Source organism: Gymnogyps californianus, chromosome 3, assembly GCF_018139145.2.
Source record: "Gymnogyps californianus isolate 813 chromosome 3, ASM1813914v2, whole genome shotgun sequence".
Taxonomy (NCBI): Eukaryota; Metazoa; Chordata; class Aves; order Accipitriformes; family Cathartidae; genus Gymnogyps; species Gymnogyps californianus.
This window is the reverse complement of record NC_059473.1, coordinates 112,509,315-112,531,924: the sequence shown is the minus strand read 5'-3', so window position 1 is coordinate 112,531,924 and position 22,610 is coordinate 112,509,315. Positions and strand designations below refer to the sequence as shown.

Sequence of the window (22,610 nt, the reverse complement as noted above, 5' to 3'; positions counted from 1 at the left end):
TGACAGTTGAGATGGGTAACTGAAAGGTCACATTTTTAACATGATCTGTTGAATTCCTGCTTTCCCAACATGTTTATTTGTTCTTAAGTATGATTGTCTGTACATCCCCATCCACACTTTGTCTCTAAGAAGCCTGTGCTAGCAGAGCTTTTAGATTTTTCTGGCCTTTTTGCAGAACTGCAGGGATGATCTCAGCCTCCCCAACACACTTTAATATTGCACAGGCTTGCACTAGACAGAGGTGAAAGCAGTTCAGGACCAGATAGTGCCTCCTCTTGAGATCAGACCGAACTACGGAAGAACCAAAGCACCTCCTCAAGCCCATAGGAAGAGCCCAGTTCATCCCAAAGCCTCTGGAAGGAGAGGTCCCAATATCTCATTATCCAGCCAGCTAGGACATGTGGGGAAAGAAGCTACAGCCCAGACCCAACACCCAGACCCGGCTCTTCCCAGGTACAGCATGGACACACCAGCAAACCGGCAGGACACAAGCCCAGGCTCTGGCATGCAATCGCCTATCCGGTACGCTGCGAGCACGGTCCTCGGCACGACCTCGGCCAGGCCAGCCAGCGCTCCTCCAAGCAATGCCTGGGCACAGCCTGTGGGTCAGCAGAGGCCAGCGATCACCCCGACTTGGCAGGCAGGCGGCTGGACACTCGCCAAAGCGTGCCAGTTGGCAAGGGGGCCAAAGAACAGTCCCTGCCCTTTACTGGGCAGCGATTTATCTGTACAGACATAGCCACTGAGCCTGAAATATAAATAGTTGTATCTAGCAATGGGGAATGGAAACTGTCCCGGTCATTGGTTTTGATGTATTTATGGCTGCTCTTAACGTAAATCTAAGTTTTCAGTGCTAACGGTCCAAGTTTGCAGAGGATTCTTTCCTTCCGCCACCATATTTTTGGCAAAAGTCAGAAACAAATACATCCACATCTCCTACCTCTTTGCCTCCAGTATCCTAAAGGGATGAGAGGGATTGGGAATTGGATGGAAATCTGTAGCACTTGCTGTTCACACTTCAGACTGCAGTTGTAGCTGCGCGTATCTGAGCAGCCATCCAGATGCTAATGGAGCTGCTCCTGTGTCAGTAAGATCAGAGAAAGGCCTCCACTGTTTAATTTTTGGATATTTATTGGCTATAAATCAAAGGGCCAACACATATTGAGATATCAGGGAAAATGTCTTTTTTGCCTGTGTTAACAGCAATGTTCTAAGATAAAGCTGTTATTTTAAAACACGATCTATTTTCACTTTGCACTAGTCTTTTTAACTGTCCTGAAAAGAAGGGTGTTTATACAATTTTGCAAAGAAACGTGAACTGTTCTACTCCATTTACATTTCTTTGTTCCAAAATGTATTCCTCTTGTTGAGATTCCAGCAGACAAGGAAAGCAGACACAGCGGTTACTTTCCAACATGAAACTTAAAACCACAATCTCCCGCTCAGAAAACACAGAATGAGTCACAGGAAGGGGCCACTTGCTTGCAAAACTCATTAAAAGCAAGGCAAGGCAAAATGGATTTCCTGTATCAATAAATAGATTGCTGGCAGCAGGCAGAACACCTGACAGTCCTGGAGGCTAAAAACCTTGGACCGGTTTAGAAAAGCCAGATCAATTCTTCAGCTTGGAAACTGTATCTCCCCAGTACACAGTTTCCTTGGCATTAGTTGGCTTAATCCAGCAAAGTACTTAAGAATATGCATAAATTTCAGTGCAGGGAGGGGTGACTTAAGCACATGCTTAAATAGGCTGATAAATTGTGTCTGTATTTATTTTCCAAAGCAAGCCTTATTAAAACGATGCAAGCGTGGTACTACAGACGTGTATATAATGCAGGTGAAAGCTTTGTTTTCCAAGTTCATGAAAAAATAAAGAAGCCCTAGCCCTTACCTAAGCTTAAAATTTAGCTGTAATTGCAACTTTGTTTTGCTGTTAGCAGTACCCCTTGGACACTTAAGCATAGATTTCCTTTTGGTCAATGTTATTCTCTCCTGTTTGGCAAATGAAGCCAAAATGGCCTTCTCACCTTTTCTGTGCAATGCAGACACGCGGGATTTCAGGGAAGACTGCTTAAGAGGCAAAAGGCAGAGCTCAGCGCCTGACCCGGTGCCACCTAGGTTCAGCACAGGGGTGGAAACAAGAAGCTGCTTTTTGGCCACTTGCTCTGGTTTTGTTCCCTTTCTCTAGTTCCTCCTAGAAGGAAACTCATTTCTCATTTTGCCTTTATTTTTCTCCCTCACATCCCAATGGCTGGAAAGGTCTCGATGAGGATCTCTTCCCCAAAGCATCCAGCAACTGTAATTCCTCTGCACCACTGCTGGGTTTTCTTCAGAGCCAGTCTCTCATCTCTCATTTACAACTAGCCCTTTCCTTGCGTATCTCCGACATGCTACAGAACAAAATGAGGGGCTGGATTTCACTGCAAGCAAAAGAGCTAGGAGTACCTGAGGTTGTGGCACTGTGAGTATCCTCCCTTCACCACCATACTTTGCTCGACGTTTATGAAAAGGGAAAAAAAAACCCAAAACCAAAACACACCCCAAAAAAAGCCCACACCAAGAACAACCTCCAGGCTTCACCTCTTTATGCATTCCAGAAGAGTTGAAAGTTATATTAGTTATATTTTTAGGCACTAGCTCTTAGCACCTCTTCTGCCTCTTGCAGTGAGCTATCCTGAGGTACTTGATGGCATCTGCAATGCATATTGAATTAAGACTATTTATTCATAAGGAAAAAATTAATATAGTATTCTGGGAATATTCCCTATCTTCCCCATGCCATCAAAAAAACCCCAACAACCTTATGGTCTTTGCTTCTCAGAAGGTTTGCTCCCTCAGACTTTTCTACCTCTAGTGTTAAGGGGATATTCCAGGAGCAATGAATATGTCCTTACAAAGTTTGGTTTGCTGATGCAAAAGCACCGTTTCTCTGACTTTTAATTAAAAAGGCACCTTCATTTCAAAGCCTGTCTCCAGAGCTCCAGTGTAAATGTTTATACAAGCCAGAGACACACAGAAAATAGAGAATATTGAAGCAGCAGTGACTGCACGCTGCCCAAATACGGCTGCTCTTGTATTTTTAACACAGAACTTGAGCTGCCGCAGAGCCTTATCAACCCCAAACATCTTTGTTTTCATACCAGCTAACACAAGCCTGGCAGTATCACTACGCTGCAGTTAGTTTGCTCAGCAAACCCGGCAGAGGGAGCAAAAGGCAGCGCTGTGTTCTCACGGACAGGAGGAAAGGGTATTTGCTTCTCACCAGCAGAATGGCCGATGTCAAAGAAGAAAAAAAAAAAAAAAGAAAAAAAAAAGAAAAAAGAAAAAAGGAAGAAAAAAAAAAGGCTATCTGTTCTCATTGCCATGAATGACAACACTCCCATTCAAAACAGATGGCTAGTTTTTCCTAAGGTCACACTAGGAATTAGACAAAAGGAATATTGAAAATAATTCTGGGGTGGAGTAGGATTCCTGACTGGTCCAATTTGCTCCAGTTCCCGTCTGGTTGCTCTTGGCTCTGAGGTGCTGTTCCCATACCCCAAAACAGCCAGAGCCCAGATCCTGGCCCCGTCTCCCTCAATAAACTCTTTCCACTTGAAAAGGCTCTGGGTCAAACGCTGTAGCTGAACTGCAAAAATTTTGCAAGTGCTGGAAGTTACCGCGGATAGCCCCAATAAGAGACAGGCAATTGAGACTGGAGCTACAAAAGCCACGATTTACAGAGTTTCAGCAGTTCTGCAAAAGCACTCTGCCATTATCAAAGCATACAGAAAAATAGAAAAGTCAGAAAAAAAATTTATATTTGCCTTTATTACAATATATATTTCTACCTTTGTTCCATTCAGCAGATCAAAATGAGGTGTTAAAATGATTTTCATCATTGCAGTAGCACATACATATACAGAGTAAATACTGTATATAAATAGGCTTTGAAATAATAATCCGTATCTACAAATAAAAAATACCCAATACCCTCTTTCTCCTCCCTCCCCAAATTACAGCAGTAACATTTTATCTTCAACGTAACTAATGCAACAAGTATGGTATTCTTTCCCTCACATGACACAGCTGGAGCAGTATGGTCATCAGCTTCAAGAAAATAAACATTAGTCACTCCTCACCGATGCATATTCTAGTTTATGTGTATTGTATAAATAGAATACACTGTGATTTAATGTGTCTGCATATTTATGTTAGCCAAATATTCCTTCTGTACCAGAAACCAGCATTACACTGCAAGCAAGGTTGAATTTTTTTCTTTCACAGAAAGAGTAGGAATTTGTTAAACCGTCCCTTTTTCTTCTACATGAATTAACAAAGCAGCTTAAGTATTATGCATAAAATTGCTCAGCTATCAAATCAAAATGTCTTACACTCTCCAAAAAAGTATGGTGATGTTTCTAGCAGGCCAAAACTTTGATTTTCATAAGTGTCTTTTCTGTGAGCAAATTTGATAAACATTAGTTATGGAAACCCACATTTGTTCCACTGTTCAGCTATATTTCAACTTTCAGATACAAAGGGGTATACAGTCTGTCAGAAGCAAGGCATTTAACTTCACAGAATCACAGAAATGTTGGTCAGAAGGGACCCCTGGAGGTCATCCAGTCCAACTTCATGCTTGAAGCAGATGATTGCCAACACTAGATCACGTCAGCCATAACTCTGTTTCCCTGTCTTGGAAAAACTCCGCAACGGAGATTCCGCAGCATCTCAGGGTTACCTGTACCAGTGCTGCACTACACCTACAAATCTGGCAGAATTAAAATGACCACTCATTCACACTATCATTTGGTTTGAAATACTAATGGCAACAATCAACCCTGGATTAGGTATTTATTAAGTTATAAATAAATACATCACAGGCTTTAGTTGTGGAGAACTTTCAGGGACTGTCTTTTCTGGTGGAAGCTACTGTGTGTGGTACCTTAGGAAAACAGATTGTAACTACTGTTAAGGATAAAAAACACAAAACTGACAGCCTCGTACTGAAGAGAAAGGTTGGTTTGGTTTTATTTTGCATAATAAATGGATTGAAATAGGCCTTTACCAAAACTGAATTAAAATAGGATGCAGTTAGTATATTCATCCATTTACTCAATCATTAATGACAAATATTAATAGACACTTAAAGGAAAGTGTGGCCATATTTAGAGATGCAACCATCTCACTTTGGCAACCGCAATCCCCACTGATTGTCTTTCAGAAAATCCATACCACATTTCTTCCACGTTTAAGTAAAAAGCTATTTGCATTTTCTTTAAACTTTCAAGAGAGCACAATCAGTCTGGGTTGTTAAACATGCATTTCGTCCTCTCTGTGTTTGTCTAATCCTGCTATCTCCAAATTGGGCAGGCACCTTGCCCAAAGGAGCAACGTTCATGTGAAAAGGAAGACTTAGGGAGGGCTCACAACTGCACGTTGCAGCTGTATAAAGGATTGCACTTATATTCATTACTATCGAAGGCACAGAGAAATCATAAATTGGCCCCCTGACATCCCAGACAAAGTCTGCAGCACTAAAAGTTAGAAAACCCCTACTATAGAATTACCACCCTGCCTACATTGCTACCACTCTTGACACGCAAAACCAGAATTTGTTGAAACAGAACAAATGTGATACAGGGCAGCTGTTCCCAAACTTTTGGGTGCTAACCAACCACAATCACGTCTTAAAATTTCTCCTGGACCACTCTGCCTTCCTATTATTAAACTCTTAACTGAAAACACTACAAAGCAGCTGCAAAACATGTACCATAGCCTCACAGATCACAAGCTGGCAGAGACCACAGCTTGTGAACCACTGTTTTAGCCATACTGAAATACAATATACATGGAATCCCATGATGCCATTTTCACTGTTTCAGAGAACAATTAGGCTTTTAAATATATTTTAAAAGAAAAAAAAAAGTTTCTTTCCTAGCTACAAGCACATTTGAGAATCATTTGGCATATGGTCACTCAATGTCTACATTTTAAGTAAAGTACCGCATTGTGTAAAGGCAGACCATTTGGAAAATATTATCAACTGATCTGCAGTATTGCTTTTAGCACACACAGTTAAGTCTTAAGGCTGTCAAAAGCAGGTAGCGAAAACAGTATCTACAGCTTGTGTCTGGACAAATACGGGAAAAAAAAAGATGAAAGAGAAGATCTCATTATCTTGGAGAAGAGTAAATTGCACTAAAAGTATCCATTCTTTATGATAAAAAACCAAAAAAAAAATCCATACAGTAAAAACCTGAGATGCATCATTCACCAGCATCAAAGTTCACATTTTAGCCAAAATAATGTTTCAAATAAAACTATTCCATTTTGACAAAATCCTCAGTGTTCTTGGCTCAGTAACAACCTTGAAACTTAGCACATTCTGTGGGTAAGATGTCTTTACTGAAAATGACTGACTTCAGTAAGATGGGCACTACGCACAGTAGCCTGTATCTTCCACTTGCACACTTACCTTAATCCAAATAGCTAATTGAGAAAGACTGCCAGAATCTGGCCATCTTATTTCATTTGCTTTCTATTTAGATTACACATCATTTATTTCCTCAGAAAAGTGTTACCATGTCAAAACAACAGGCTGGAATAAATCAACACAGCTCAAGTGGCTTCGATAGCTACAGGGATTTACAACAGCTGAGGATCTAGACCAGTAATTAACTCTTAAACAAACAGTTGTTGGTCAAGCAAGGGGAAAGAGGAAGAATCAGAGAAAGGAATTTTGACATATGGATCGCAATCCCTGTCCGTGTCACCAGACCATGTCAGGAATGGTGAGCACCTTCAGCTCCCTTACTTGCAGGGGGTTCTGATGTGATTAAAGATGACTTCAGTGATGCAGAAAAGATACAGAACCACTTTATGACCTTATGGCATGTTTAACTGCAACTCCAACGTCACTTCGCTTTTATTTGACCTTAAATAATGAAACTGTATGGCACAATCTGAGGAGCTGGGTGAAGAGCTAGAAACGCAACTCCTATTCCTAGTAAGACTCCTTCTTGTTATCTGGAAATGTGACTACGTATGAAAAAGCATTTCTAAATTTGCTCACAGCAAAAGAATACAATGCTCACAACATCACAGATTCCAGCTGAACCGTCAACAGCAAAAGCCAAGTGGTGTCCTTTCAATACAAGCTAACTCTTTCTTTGAGCTGAGGCCAACAGTTTGGAGATGCAGTTAAGATGAGGCTGGATGTACATCCTGAGTTTCAAAAGGCGGTAGAGGTTCCCTCCAGTAGGTGAACTGACTGTAGGTATCGGAACAAGGGAAGTCTGAAGAATGGCTTCTTTTCAGCAAAGGGAAAATGTGATCTACCACTTCACATAGTCTGACATAGCTGGAAAATAAACAAATAAAAAGAATGCTGAACTGTTTCAGATCTTCTTACTTTGAATTTTTGTAAGTCTGCAACCACTAAGACATGGCTGCTCCTACACAGACAAGTCACCCTCCTCAAATGAATTAAACTAAACTCAACTTTGGTGCCTAGCTTCCAGAGAGGATTCACAGTTCAGACAAGAAAACCATTCATTCTGAGCAATGACACTTACCTAGTAAGAAACAGATGCCATTTTCTGCCCAGATCACCTGCTAAAATATTCAAGTCCCATATTTTGCTTCTCCATTTCTGTCCAGCTTGGCTCAAGCAGCTCCCTGCTCAATCAGTTATTCGTATTTTAAACACATATGGCTCCCCTTCAATTAAGGACACTCTTAACATCACTAAAGGCCATTTCCATTCAGTGTTAGGTGCTACAGTGCCTAAGCATCTTGCTGGAAGCCCTCAGCCCCATCTTCAGATTTTGTTTTCTGGCTCTTCTAGATAGGAGCTCAAGGAAAAGAAAATTTTGAAAAGGCCATGAAAAGGCAGATGGCTTCAGGAAACCAGCTAGTCTCACTTTTATGCAGACTAAATTGTACACTGATCATTCCTTTACATGATTAAAGTAGATGGAATCTATCAAACTAAATACTAAACAATTTCTTTTCGTCAGTTTTTTTGTCAGTTTAACTGAAGGAAAGTGGAAAGTTTGTAGTTTATTCTAAATTTTTTATGTTTTGTTTGAAATAGTCTAAGGAATCTTTCATTAGTAACATCAAATGCATCTTTGGGCGACTTGAGTCATAAATTAGAACAGTAAATTAATTTAGTCTATAAGGTGTTAGGGATAAAAGATTACTTACGACGAGATGTTTGTCTTTGCATGCTCTTGTATAAGTTCTCCTTTGGGGTTAACTGTAAATATCCTGTTTAAAGAAACCCCCACCTGTTTGTATGAATAAACATCCTAAACAGAAGAAAAAAGAAGGGGGGGGGGGGGGGAAGAAAAATCATGATTCTGCCTTTGCACAATAATGTTTATTCTTGCTGGAATATATTACACAGAACATATTTGCACAGTATTGGTACTAAATTTACCTAGTTATTGTGTATCTGAAATTCTCCATATGTTACAAAGGAGGTCAGTGTAACAAAATGCTCATGAAACAGACAATTTGCAGCTAGGTAAGGAGTCTGCCACTTCAGTTTAAACTACTGATCAAAATCACGTTCATTTTTTCAGTACCTTCCCTCGACACACAAATAACGTTCAATAAAAAATTAATGATATTTGGTGTAAAAGCATTTGCACTTTCATTTTTCTTTCAGAAAATATTTCATTTCCTGAGTGCGTTGTACCAAGTATCTTGCAACAGTGTACAGAGGTTAAAACATAACTGACACGTAAAACAGTGATTAGTTTGTAAGGACAAGGTCACAAAAGCAAGTAATAACAACTGTGTCTACACTAAAACCCCTGGAAACATCTCTTAGCTCCTGAGTTTGTATTTGTGCCAGACCCATATATTGACTCCATGTCAGAGCAAGGAGGGAAGAAGGGAAAGCAAGGAATACATGCCAAAATATATTTGAGCAGTAAGCCCCAGCAGGTAATGCAGATGCAACTCTGGGAAGTACAATTAGAAGTAAGAATTAAGAATGTCTTCTAAGAAATTAAAATTGTTAAGGAAAGCAATGAATAAGTTTTGATCTGTTCTGAAGAAAAGCTTGACAAAAGCAAAGATGAAAATAACTCCCAGAAGATCAGAGCAAAAACAAGCTTCCATTTTACTAATATAAATCATGGTTTTAAAAGCTGAGGTGGTGAAAGACTGGAATGTTAATGAAGATATAAAGATTATTTTTATCTCTATATTGTAAAGGCTGTTCCAAAAAAATTAAGTAACTGAACAAAAGTGAACAGCAGTCACTTCAAGAATTCAGCATCCTGGCAGTCCATGCACTATCTACACCTGTAACATCCATGAGTACTGAAATTTCACTGAGTTTGTTCTGGGAAAAAAACAAAAGAAAACAAGCAGCACAGAAAATTGAGAAAGCAGTGATCCTGATCTTCACAAAGCCAGTGGCACATCTCACACCTGAAGACTGCACTCCAACAGCGATCGGAGGAATGAGTTACCAGTAATTCCTTTAGAAACATTAACTTATGCTTTACTTGAAATTTTATTGAAGTATGCATGAAAATAATAATTTTATTTCCCTGAGGTTCAAAAAAATGAAACTACAGATAGACATCATCCATAATACAAAACCACAAAAGTGTTTAAAAAGTTATTTCAGAACCGTATGTCTAAAAGTACCTTGATAATGGAAATTAAGCTGTGTATGATATAACAACTTAATATAGCAATTGGAAAGTGACAACCTCCTGTCCTCTCTGATATAATGCTTTTAAAAATGTAATTTGCTAAAAGATGAAGCTGAAAAAGTTGCTGCTCATAAATGTCAGCAACCCTAACAAAAATATGAGACAAATCTAGAAACAAAGTCCCATCAGAAAGGCATGCTGAATCCTCTCAAATGTAGCTACAACATCCATGGTTTCAGTGCCAAAATATCTTGCCAGGCACCTCTGTCCAACCCTTAGGCATCTAAACTGCCCAGTCTCTGAATGTTCATATTCACACTGGCAATGGCCAGGGTCCATATTTATACTGATAATTTCCCCAAGCTATCAAAGTTTCTGCTAGTGAACATATCTCAGCTTTTACAGTGTTGAGCAGCTAGGGCTGGAATCCATGGTCCTTGGGCACTTCAGTTAGAAGCCTTTAGCTCTCCTGGAGTCAGTGGAGAAAGATGGTCACCTAGCACCTGAATTACTCCCCAGATGTGTCCCATTTCTCTCCACCAACTAAAGAAAGAGGTAACTAACAGAAGTGTTCTCTTGCTAATCATACTAGGAAATATGAAAGGTCAAGGACCATTCTCTTAAGACTGAATGGCATGGCCAGGATACAGGCATACAATTAAGTGGGTTTAGCTTCCAAAACAGGGTGGATACACCCACGCTGCATGCCAACCGTCCTTAGCCATAGACTCCACCCTGGCGCAACCAGTTTTCTTGTTACATGTTACTATACTACACATCACTTTCTACAGGAAATATTACCTGCCGGTACAGAGCGGGAGGAAGTACCAAATACTCTGTGGGGCTCCTGGGCACAAATAAGGGGCTCAACTGCCTAGTTCAGTTAGCATCTAAACTTAGGTGCCCAGTGAAACTGTAAACATCTAAAGAAGTAGGTTTTCTATATATCCCCTTCTGAAAGCGGGATGCTTTCAAAGATTTCGAGTGAAACAAAGCCTCTGTCCTTCCTTAGGCACCTATAATGATATCTACACTAGTAAATTAAACAGTGTGAGTGCCCATTCTCAGACTTGGAAGTCTCTTGACATTGTGTCAGTATTATTAAACTCTCTATACCCCTCCCCTCAAAATAAAAATAACCCACAAACATAAAACCAAAAACAACCCACAACAAAAACCAGCGCCCCACAGCCCCACATACACACCCCCCCAATATGGCTATATCAAATGCCCATTGGGAAGAGTCCATTCCCCAAGCTAACACAGCAATCATATCCAGAAATTGCCTGGAAGAGTGCTAGCTGCCTGTGTCAAAACAGTCTCTTGGATCATGCTAACAATTTAAAAGAAGGGATACTCACATGCCAGGGTCCCTGTCTCTGCCCTAGCCCCTGAGACTGTTTCCTTTTCTAGATGCATAGAAGTATTCTTTGGGCTACGACATGAGTAAGAAAAGCCTACAGCCCAATTATGAAGCCTTCAAATGGGTGAGAGAGACCTGTCTTCCCCTCTCTGTGTCAAACAACATATCACTTTCCACCCAAAGTAGAACCTTTTGATTTCAGTGGCACATCCAAGTTCTTTTGGGTGTACTTAGAGTTTGAAGTCGAAGTCCCGCCACTATTCATCTGAAAGATTTTCTGTCTGTCCAGAGGTATCTCACTGACATTGTATCAGTGTGGAGTAAAATGAGATCAGTGTTTTCACACAAGCCGAAGGATTTTTTTATGTAGTTAGGATTTCAACCAGTATTTACTGTTATGCTAACTTATGCAGATACAACGTAGTTACTTTGCTGTTCTTCCATCTCTGTTTGCATCCTACATGGTGAGGTCTTTGAGGAAGAACCTTTATATTTTCCTTTGTACAGGGCCTAATAAAATATTCTTAACTCCCATTTAAAGCTTCTAGGTTCTAATGCAACAGAACTATGAAATAACAGCAATCTTTCTGTCCTCTGCAATAGAAATAAATTCAGGTATTACTTACAGCAGGTCTGTTTCCAAAAGCAGCATAAAAGGGTTCTGTGTTAGGATAAAACAAATTCTTGATATCTGTCAAACATTGAACTTTAAATTTTTCTGGCTTCTTTTCTATCACCTCCCTGAAATGATAAAAAAAAAAAAAAAGGAGGCTGAATAAGTAACATGAAATACAGCACAAACCATTTTATTTTCTTTATTCAACATTTTTCACCTAGCTGGATACTCCTACAGAGCCCCCACCCTTCTCCAATAAATCTTCATTTGGAAATCACAGTGCCCATGAAGTCAAAATAGCATTCCCAAGCTTACATAATGGGCACAGTAAATAAATCCTCTGAAACAAGGGAACTTCTATTGAAACCTATGTTGTAAAGATGGCTACTGAGCAAGGATGGTTGATTACAGGGAGTAGCTGCTAAATAAAGACTTATGCAACATAAATTGTCATCAAGTAAACTGCTTCCTGAGAACTGCAGAATGATTCATAGATTATACTAGTCTTCACTGTGTATAGCTTTTTTTTTTTTTTTTTTTTTTAAAAAAGGATTGCAATTACCATATGTACTAGAAGCACCTCAGCCTGTTAAAATACTTCTACAGTCAGGGTCCTCCATCACTGCTAATTAGCAGAAGTTAAGGAATAAAGGAATCTTCTATTTCTCTTCAGTTGCTCCTTACAGAATACAGAATTCATTAATGAACAGAGGAGTTCTCATCTCTGGGCAAAAGCCCTTTCACAACAGCTTCTCCTGGCAAGGAGACTGAACAGGTGGCAGAGTCTGGAGTTCCCATAACATAGGAAGACGCCAGCATGACACAAAAGCCCTTAAGAAGCTCAGAACCCCGCATCCTAGCACCAACACATATGTCAAGGAAGATGCAAATAGTACAGAAGCTTCATAGGAGTAATACAGCCCTTTGGAACAGCACCTCCATGTATAAATCAAAGTTTGAGAATGTGCAAAAGAGGAATAAAACCATCTTTCCTCAGTCTCACATACACCTGACCTCAGAGCCCTCAAAACCACAATAATTACATCTATGGAAAACAATGAAGTCATTCATTGCCCACACATCACAGCAGTTACAATAGTGTACACTGAAAGATGGGCCTTCTTTAGTCTAAACAAGATACCAAAGTGTATCCCTTTAAATATATTTCTAAATATGAGGAGCATAAGATAACAGTAACTACCCTTTCACTGCATGTATTATTTAATCAGTCTAAGAAGTGCACTGTAATACCTCCATGGTCTCTTATATTTAGAACACGACTGGTAAGACAGCCTGTAGCATGTCACTCAATCAGGAGAGCATCTGAACAACCTTCCATTAAAAATTCTAATGAAATGTATCCTGTCACAGCAGCTTTTAACAGCTTAAAATATTTTCAGTAATCACTTGACATGCTTCACTGAATTAGAAAGAAGGTGCAATATTCATAATCTGTGCTATTATTATTCACTTATTACAGTTCAACACCTAGAAAGAACAACATTGTCCACACAGAATGCTACAGTGCAGTCAGGAGTACAAAAAGTTCATTTCATTTTCACATGAATTTCTTCAAAACCCACCAAGTAACAATCTTCCACAAAAAAATACTTATGCCAACTGGAACACTTAGAAGTCAAGACAAGAGTGATTGTTATTAATATGTGAACATTTTTCCCATAGCTAAATATTAACACACCATGTTAAACACATTAAGTCAACAGGCAGTACCTATTGGTAAACAGTGAACACAGATGTATATTGAGGCACATCTAAGAGGTAAACTAAGCAACGTGACTATCTATTGAATTTTAGTCTTTCTCTAACAAAATTTCTTCTTAATTAAATTTTGCACCAATACGTAAGAGAAAAACACGATGAATGATTTCAAGCACTCCCATAAAAAAACCTGAAAATTCAGCCTCCACCAACCTCTGAGTTTCCTTCTGCATAAAAGTGAAATTGCGTTACCTGTGAAAAGCTGAGAATAAGCTGCTTGGACTCAGCAACACTGGCCCTTGAGGCAGCACAGTTCCTCGTTCATTGACCCAGTGCAAGTATCCTCTGGTCATGTCTGCCATTCCAATAGCACGTGCTGAGCAATACAAAAATTTATACCCATTTCTGTGAACAGAAATAAAAGAAGAAATGACTGTAAAAATAAAGCAGGTATTTCAACGTCAATAATTTTGTGGGTTTATTTTTACATGAATCAAATCATGACTGTTAAACAGACTTATGTTTAACCTAGACTTATTTAAAAGGAATAAAAAAATTTATGCCAGAATCTTGCATAATTAAAATCCATCTAGCTCTACTGCAGTTAGTGATTTACACCTAAATAGGGCTCATTTATCTCTGGTCTTCTCATGACTTATGACTTCTTACAGTTTTCTATCTGCCCCTGCGTAGTGGAACCATACTCCTTAGAATTAACTGAAATGACATATGCTAAAAGGAAAACACTTGGCATAAAGCAGACAATGGTGTATTAGCCTTTGCTGTATTAACAGTGTTGTACTCCTGCCTCTTGGGCCTCTGCAAAAAAAGACTAGTCTATGTGCAGCAGTAACATATTCCTTCAAGTCAGAGCAAATTTGAACTTCAAAACACAGTATGAAAAGTAATCTTTGACTTGACACTGAAATGAAAGTTTCGACAGAAGTCACAGGTTACTGTTGGTTCTGTTCATGATAGAACAGAGTCCAATGATGTTAGTTCAACTTAATAGCAATTTATTTTGCAAGTCCTATAAAGAAATTATTGTTCATAAAATAAAGAAATACTGTATTCAGTGCATGCATTTCAATAGTTAAATCTAACTATTGAATATTTATATGATGTTCAGCTGTAATATCTAGCCACTACATAATTAACTCGGTAATTTGAAAAACAACATGACTCAGATCTATTTTTTTCCCCTATGTTTAGGATCACCAAAGCCTTAACAATTGACAATGCTGGCAGGCATAGAAATAACAACTGCAGTTAAAAAAATTAATTAACATTTTCACCAAATGTAATGCAGAGGTTATACACAGAACTACATACTGCTCAGCATGTGAATTCCCAGGCTATCCTGTCTTTTCTGTGACCCCATATGTCTATACAGAATAAAAGCACAGACAAGTGTCTCTGGCATAATTTAGATTCCATCATCCATAATTTATAATTCATCATCCATGTAAAACAAAAGGCAATAAATGAACCTTAGCATAACCTTAGTACACTGAACAAATCAGATTAACTAAGAGGACAGTTGTGATGTGTACCAGAGGCTCTTCAAACATTTATGGTAATTCGAATATGTAAGAACAGCTGAATTTAATGCAATAAAAGAAAACAAATTTTATTTTCTATGTAAAGCAAAAATATCAACCTGAACAGACAGCAGTCAGTAATCCTCCTTGTAAAAGTTAAAATCAGATACTTCATTTGATCCCATTCAGACATCAATTAATTTTTCTCCTCATTTCCTTTTTTCTCTCAATTGCTAATCACAAAACTCACCATACTCTCTCTTTGATCCTCCAATGTACACCACGGCTTGACTACATTGCAAAATGTATCCAGGGAACCAACAGTACACCTGTACTCTTGCACTAGCCTTGCTCACCTAGAAGCATTCCCACACATCACCCCATGCGAGTTGGTATGGTCTGATCATTTTCCTCCTGTTCATATTCATCAGAGGAAATATCCCCAGTTTTTTGGAATATATTGTTCTAGGTCATACCAGGATAACTCTCCCTGTTAATAACATTAAATGACCTAAAGCACAGCTGATCTACTGTTGCCCAATATTTCTTCAATAGCTAATGGAAAAAATAGTTTTTTCAAAACATCATTAGGTCTTAGGTATGTTCAGCTACTTTTTGAAGATGCCTGTCTTTCCCCATGGATTACACAGAGTGTACAAGCCACAAGTAAACATGATGAATCCAGGTCCTTCCACCCACAGTGGCACAGAAGGTATTTATTACTGTGGACCAACAGGCACCAGTGCAGGTCAACTACTGAGCTATAATATAGCAGCTCACACTGGTGTTGCCAGGTAAAAGCCTGTTCCTCAGGCTCTTCACAGCATACGTCTTACTGACTTTCAGTGCCTTTAAATTGCACTTTAAGCAATGTTTACTTACCACCTACTCTCAAAATTAACCAATGACACAAAAGTATTTTAAGACTGATCCTTCCCAACTTTGCAATTTAACAATGGAATAACAACAAATATTTATATACAGAAATAACAAAATAAATTGCATAATCATCAGTAGTAAAGACCATCATCAGTGTCTTTGAAGTTCATCATTATTTATACAACAAATAAAACAACAAGAATATTAGCAGTGAGTATCTGAAATGGGTCCATTTCTACTCAAGATAAGACATTGTGCTGTGCTTTAAGAGTGAAATTTATCTTGCTTGACTAGAAGCCTTCATGTTTGGACAGCTCAAGTCTAAGCTGTTTCACCAAACTCCCTTTCTACTCACTGGAAAGAGAGGGAACTCCCCAAACAGATTCATCCCATGTGTTTTAGATTCCATCCCCGCATGCCTCCAGGTGAGTCAAGTTTGGCAAGAAGAACTCCACCTACAGTGACCACCCTAGGCTAAACAGTCCTCATGTATTAGGGGAAGGTATATTAGTATCTTATGAATTAATGCTGCTGCAACTCCCAGTTTGCAAAAAAGTTCCATTTGCTGTAATTGCACAACTCATTCAAATTACTACAGTTTTTGGAACTAACTGTAGCTGTTTGGTATGGTTGGAAGAGCAATCACTACTCATTGATGGGGCAGGGGGAGGGCTTTTGCTTTTGATACCACAAAGCAGTTTTGCTCTGGATATCGTACAGCAGATGTTTACACTGTGTAAGCATCACTGAAGTGACAAGATATTGATGACATTGTCACCCTTATAGGTTAAGAGAAGCCTAGAGAAATTTTAATTTTTACGTGCAAATGAATAAACACAAACAAGCCACAGATGCATGAACAGATTTACTGAATACTCACTGGCTCACTTTATGGTACAACTTTGCGATCCCTTGGTGTGTCCAGTCTTTGCCAAGGGTCGGCAAAATATGACCTAAAGTATCTGACCTGAATAAAGGAAAAACAATATAATTGAACTGGAAAAAAAACAATACTTATAATAACAGGCTAATAACAAACCCCACTAACTTATTTGGCTAGTGGCAAAGGAAAATCAGGTTTTCTGTAAGGTACTGATTGTGATCAGAAGAAGATGATTTTATTCCCCTTTCTTTTGAGACAGACTGACATGCCCACCCTTGGCCATGTTGTTTTAATTACTCTTGTGCCCCAGGACTTGTCTTCATGGATAATCTCATGACCCATAAGGTAACATGGAAGTTACAGCATACAGGCTATCAATCAGACCTGTGTAGTAGGCTGGCCAGTACTAAGTATACTTTTCAAGGTTTACATTAAATGTTTTCTAAATAAACCAAATCTACCCATAAGGGAAGTTTACGGGAAATTGCAAGCATGAGATAAGTCACATTCTAGCTTACTTCAAACTAACTTCTCCACATAAAGCCAGCAGTTGGTCACGTATAAAGTATTATGAAACAGTTATACTGGTTTCAATGTATTTCCCGCTTTACATGAGAAAAAATTATTTACACTATAATAACATCTAGAAATTCAAACAAATGAGCACCTCACTTGAGTAAGCATTATACAGATACACAGCAAGAAATCCACACCCTGAATATCTTGTATCTTAGAGAGGAAAACACTGGGCAGTGGCTTAGGATGGATTTGCAATGGTATTGTAAGGTGAAGTGATTCAGTAACTCTCTGGTCAGCTCAACAGCAGAGAGAAGTATAGATCCCATTCACTTTATTGAAGCTTAAGAAAACAAAGTGGGGAGGGGATATTAATTCATGTTGGCACCAAAAAAAAAGTTTGCCCTACAATGGATAAATCACAAGGAAGACAAGAGTTTCAGTTTAAATCAAGTATTTTAATTTACCCCAGATTGCTCTTGGAAATTAGTTTTCCTTGTTCGTTTTTCTAATTAGATATAGCTAAGTTTGATTTTGAAAGAAATTGATTTTGAAACAAATCTACGCATTTCATTTTAAAAGGTCAAAAGACAATGCTTATGTTTTTATTATGTGTTTCCCTGTTCCACACACAATTGTTTTCCCCAACGTTAAATAAATAAATAACTAAAAATCAGCAAGTGAATCATTTTGGTCACTCCAAAATTGTGGGTTTTACCTAAAGTACTACTATGAAACTTTCCATCAAATTCTAATTCTGACATTGATTTTGGAGTCTTGTCTTCTAAATAATAATGCCTCTCACTGGAATGCCCCAGTAATGCCTTTTAAAACAGAATTTACATGTTTCTTCTTTTTAATGTAGCCAGTGTACTTCATAAGTGTGATGCAGCAAAAAGGTTATGATTGCGCAAAAGGTCCTCCAATACTACTGTAAATGCTATCATGAAACACCAATAGGTGACAAATAATGGGCACATATGGCATGTGTCTTTATTAAATTAAGAATTCAGCTAATGATTCTTGCATTGTTTGAAAGCCAAATAAAAAAAAAAAACACAACACAAAAAACACACAATCCCCCCCCCCAAACACTAGAATACGATGATTCTATGACTCAAAATCCCCTGTTAATTACTTTTTCCTTTAGTCCAAAGGAGAACTTGTCCTTGCAGACAAAGCCTCTCCCTGTTCACGAACTCACCGTGTGATTGTTCCATCAATGTCAGAAATAACAACTTTATCATCCCAATTCCATAGGTAAATGGTGCCTTCGCAGCGGCAAGTGCCTTGATACTGTGTTGTAACACTAAAGGTCACATCATTAGGGCCATTCTTGAGCTTTAAGCTTTTCTGCAAGACATTATCAGCAAGGTAATCAACAAACTGAGCATGTGAAACTGACACAGTGCAAACACAAAGCCACAGATGATCATTGTCTTGGTCACACTGAATCTCACTGCTTTCAGCAGAGCTATTGTCTAAATAATGACAGCAGAGGTTTGCCCTGTGTAGTGTACATTAGGCATTGATTTATAGAGCAGAACAAAACAAACAAACAAAAATTTCTGTTTCACGGCCAGGGATATAAAGGAAAAAAAAAATCTCCAAAAGTTCACATAAACAATAACAAATTATGGAACAGGGACTATCTATGGGGGTTTTCCATTCTGAGATATAGATACATACGCAGAGAGAAATGTGGGTAACAAGGAGTTCCATGAACTCTAATTAAGACTGTTTATATGGGGATTTGCATTCTATGGTATTACATCTCTTTCCTGTAACAACCCGCCTCTCATACCGTATGTCCTATTACCCTTCGGTCTCCACCAAATTTCCTTAACTCTCCCACTTCCCTGCCCTTCCCTCCCATTGTCTCCTGTGTCACTTAGCGACACGCTGGGCAACAGACTCCTGATTTGATTCTATTTGTGGACCTAACTATTCATTTTCACAAAACCTGCAGGAGTTTAAGTGTCTCTTTTTCTTAGTCATATTTCACTGCAATTTTTCAATTAATTAAAAAGTGAAAAGGGGGTGGAAATGCAGAACAACTGATGGGTAACTGATGAGTTTCACCCACTGTTTCATCAAGAAACCAATCTAAAAGTAGTTTGAGCTTCAGATAATTTCTGCAGGGTTTCTGAATCTGAAAAGTATCAATACATTTGTGTAACCCTTGCTTTCTGTTTGCTATAGAAAATTACCAACACATCCCATCTGTCTCTTGGGAAAAATTCTACATTTATTACAAACTATTCAGGCAGTGAAGGATGAGCTGTTTAATGCTGTACGCCTTGTGTGGGTTTCCTTCAGAAAATTAATTGGCTGTAGATAAGACGACAAAAAGTATTTCCCTAAAGTAGCCCATTTTTCCACATCAAATTGGAATGTGCAGAACACAAAACTGTAACAGTTTTGTCACCATTAGTCAAAACACCTCTGTCACAGAGGAAGAGAATTGGCTCCAAAGAAATTAACAGCCTGGCCTCATAGTAAATTCATAAGCAGCTCTTTCAGAAGTTACTAACAGAAAACCCTATTTATGTAAAATGTGACTGTCTGCCTATGAATGAGGGGAAAGGAAAGGAGAGGAGGAAAAAAGAAAAAAGAGAAGAAAGGCCTGTGGGTTAATATATACACAGTATACATAATACAAAAAGGACATGGTTCCAGTACACTTATTCAGGTCAAAAATACATACTTTGGAATTTAATTTTGATATTTTTCTAAATGGGATCCCATGTCTCCCAATCTCTGAACCTCAGCACTTGCTGCAAGGTACAACATTCATGCTTAATACTGAAGAGAGAAGGGAAAAGATTTTTTTTTTTTAAATAAAACAAGAGAGAGAATTAAATGCAAGACCTAAGAGCTAATTAAGCTTTACAAGCCTGAATAACAGTATTGTTCATGTTGTATTAGAAATGACATTTCAAGACAAGGATGTAAAATTAACTCACAAGCTGGTCAGAAGTGAGTCGAAGCGTTTTTTTGTAACTGATTCCAGACAATAATGAGAGATGACTTGAGTTGGTTTGTAACAACCCGAGGTTTTGTTTGGCAGCTCTAGGGTCTTCATCGCTAGAAGAAGATTCATCTTTCATTCTGGAACATTGCACACACAGAAAATGATGTTATCATGTCAGTAAATGCATCTCAGTATCCATTAAAAATGCATTAACAGTGAGTCACCAAATAAGTCATTGATTCTCTGCTCCTAAGTACTGTCTCACAGGAGGTCATTCACACCATGGCTTTAAATATATCAATGAAGTGCCGAATTTTCAGTCACGCATGTACCCCATTATTCATACTTGGATTGTTGTAGCCATTCACTTGTCTATAAGCTCGTTTTCATTACTTAAATTTAATGGATGTAAATTAACGTGCCATATTGACTCAAAAATCTCATAGTGGTAAAAAAATAATACCCTTTAGACACTGTAACTACAAAAATTCCTCAGTTCTCGGAAGAAAGAGGCATTTGTTATACTGGCTTTCTCTTCCCTCCCTTCTCTCCTCCCCCAAAGAATTTAGCAATTAATTAAAAAAATCCAGGTGATGGAAATTTTATTATAGAAAGTAACTCCTCCTTCTCTTTCAATGAGCAACTTTAGATTACTGGATTGTTCTTTTCCAGGATTTGCAAGATTACCCCATTCAGGATATGATGATGAAAAGTCATAAAACCTGAGATCCTTTACCCAATTCTGTTTACATACACATCAGTATAATTTTTATATTTTTTCTGCTACAACCATTTTTTCAGAAATTTATTAAGGATATTTTTCTTCAGAGAGAAATTTTTTCTACAGTAAACAAATCTATCACCTTAGGTGGAAGGTAAGATATTCTTTCAGATCCTACAAATCTCATCTTTAAAACAACCAGCATTTGGCCTCTTATTTCAATCACACCTGGATGTTGCTTGCTGTTAGGAAGTCTTGACCCAATATCAAGGTACTGCATGTCATGACCAGCAACATTTAAAAGCCTGTCTTATCCTTTGTAACACTGGATCTCAAAAGCTTTACTCAACATCCCACTTGTTGCATTTTGCTTGCGAGCAATAAATTGTTAATGACAGATTTCTAAGGTTAGTTAAAATTTAAACAAAGAACACCAACCACAGAATCTGGTCTGCCTGAAGTCTTAATCCCACTTTAAAGCTTATCTTTAAACAACCATGTAAGAAATAGATCTAAATATCACTTGTCATCCTTAAAAGGAAAATCAGCCTTTCCGATTTATTCTGTGGCTCTCAAACTCAGAGAGGCAACTGAGGTAACAGCTAGCCTCCTATTCCTCCTGCTAGAGGAATCCTCCTTCCAGCACATTTGCCTGGACTGCAACTGCTGACCTCCAGAGAGAATGACAGGTAATGCCTTTTTGTTTCATAAAGGTGATCCTTGAACTTAACTTAATGAGCATAAAGCATATTTGAATCTGGCCCTTTTCAGCTCTAAGTGCAGACAGCACACAGACAGGCTGCCTTTACAGTAAGATCTGTATGTACAGAAAAGGGGCAAGGTAGGAGAGCTGTCCCTGGCTAACTCATCCTTCCAAAGCCTCCAAAGCAAGTTAAAGCTCATCTTATGGAACCCTCCTGAAGAAGAGATTCTGGCCATACAGTGTGAATAGTTTGGAGCACAAGAAGGAAGAGACTTCTGCAATCCTCAAAAGAAGTAGTAGAAAACCATGACTATTGCCTGGGAAAAAAAAAACTCTGGAATGTCTTAAGCCCCTGAACTTTCCAAAATATGCAGGAACAAATTAAGTTGTCAAACCATAAATGTAAGCAAATCAGAAATTTTAGCAACTGGGATCTGACAACAGCATTGGGCCATCTATGATGTTCCCTTGAAAACTCTACAGAGATACATACAGCTTCAGAGAACTGCTCCAATTGTTGTTTGTTTTCAAGGGGCTGGAATGTGTGTCACGGAGCTGCCAGCCAAACCACAGAAATGCCAGAGCGCGCTCGCAAGGTCTGCAACCCTGCCACGGGTAGAGCCTTCCTATCTGCACTTATTTGGTGCAATGAATAACAAATTAAACGTATTTCACTGACGCAGCATTTCTTTGTTCAAATATAAGAGGTAGCTTGCTTTCATTTTTAAATGGTAACTCCTGCTCATCTCAGGTTTTTAATTTTGGGGGTACCTGTTTGCCATGCTCATCTGTGAAGAGTCTTCTCCTGTAAGTCCACTCTCACTCATACCTTGCTCTGGCTTTGTTTCCTGTAAAAATACACATATGAGAAACTGTGCATCTCCTGTTGGGCAGAGAGCAAATTTTTTTAGAAAAAAATTTAAAAACCAAATTCTGTCTTGTACAGACTTGGTAAAAATCAACAGCATGTTTGTTTTCTTTGCTTGTAGGCAAAGTAAAACTTCATGGTTTTCTTAAAGAATAAAGGCTGCAC

The 22,610-nt window shown here is 38.6% G+C and overlaps 1 protein-coding gene across 3 annotated transcripts in view; it reads right to left on the bottom strand.

Annotated features, from left to right (window-relative positions):
- Window positions 1–4,989: 4,989 nt before the first annotated feature.
- The window catches only part of LPIN1 (lipin 1), a 39,845-nt gene continuing 22,224 nt past the window's right edge, over window positions 4,990–22,610 (bottom strand). For all 3 annotated transcript variants that reach the window (XM_050894033.1, XM_050894034.1, XM_050894035.1), the window contains 8 exons: window positions 22,349–22,425; window positions 20,146–20,290; window positions 18,384–18,532; window positions 16,661–16,747; window positions 13,613–13,765; window positions 11,652–11,766; window positions 8,194–8,297; window positions 4,990–7,345 (listed from right to left, as the gene is read on the bottom strand). In XM_050894033.1, coding sequence (XP_050749990.1) covers window positions 7,186–7,345; window positions 8,194–8,297; window positions 11,652–11,766; window positions 13,613–13,765; window positions 16,661–16,747; window positions 18,384–18,532; window positions 20,146–20,290; window positions 22,349–22,425 — 990 coding nt within the window. In that variant the 3' untranslated portion in view covers window positions 4,990–7,185. The remainder of the gene's footprint in view (window positions 7,346–8,193; window positions 8,298–11,651; window positions 11,767–13,612; window positions 13,766–16,660; window positions 16,748–18,383; window positions 18,533–20,145; window positions 20,291–22,348; window positions 22,426–22,610) is intronic.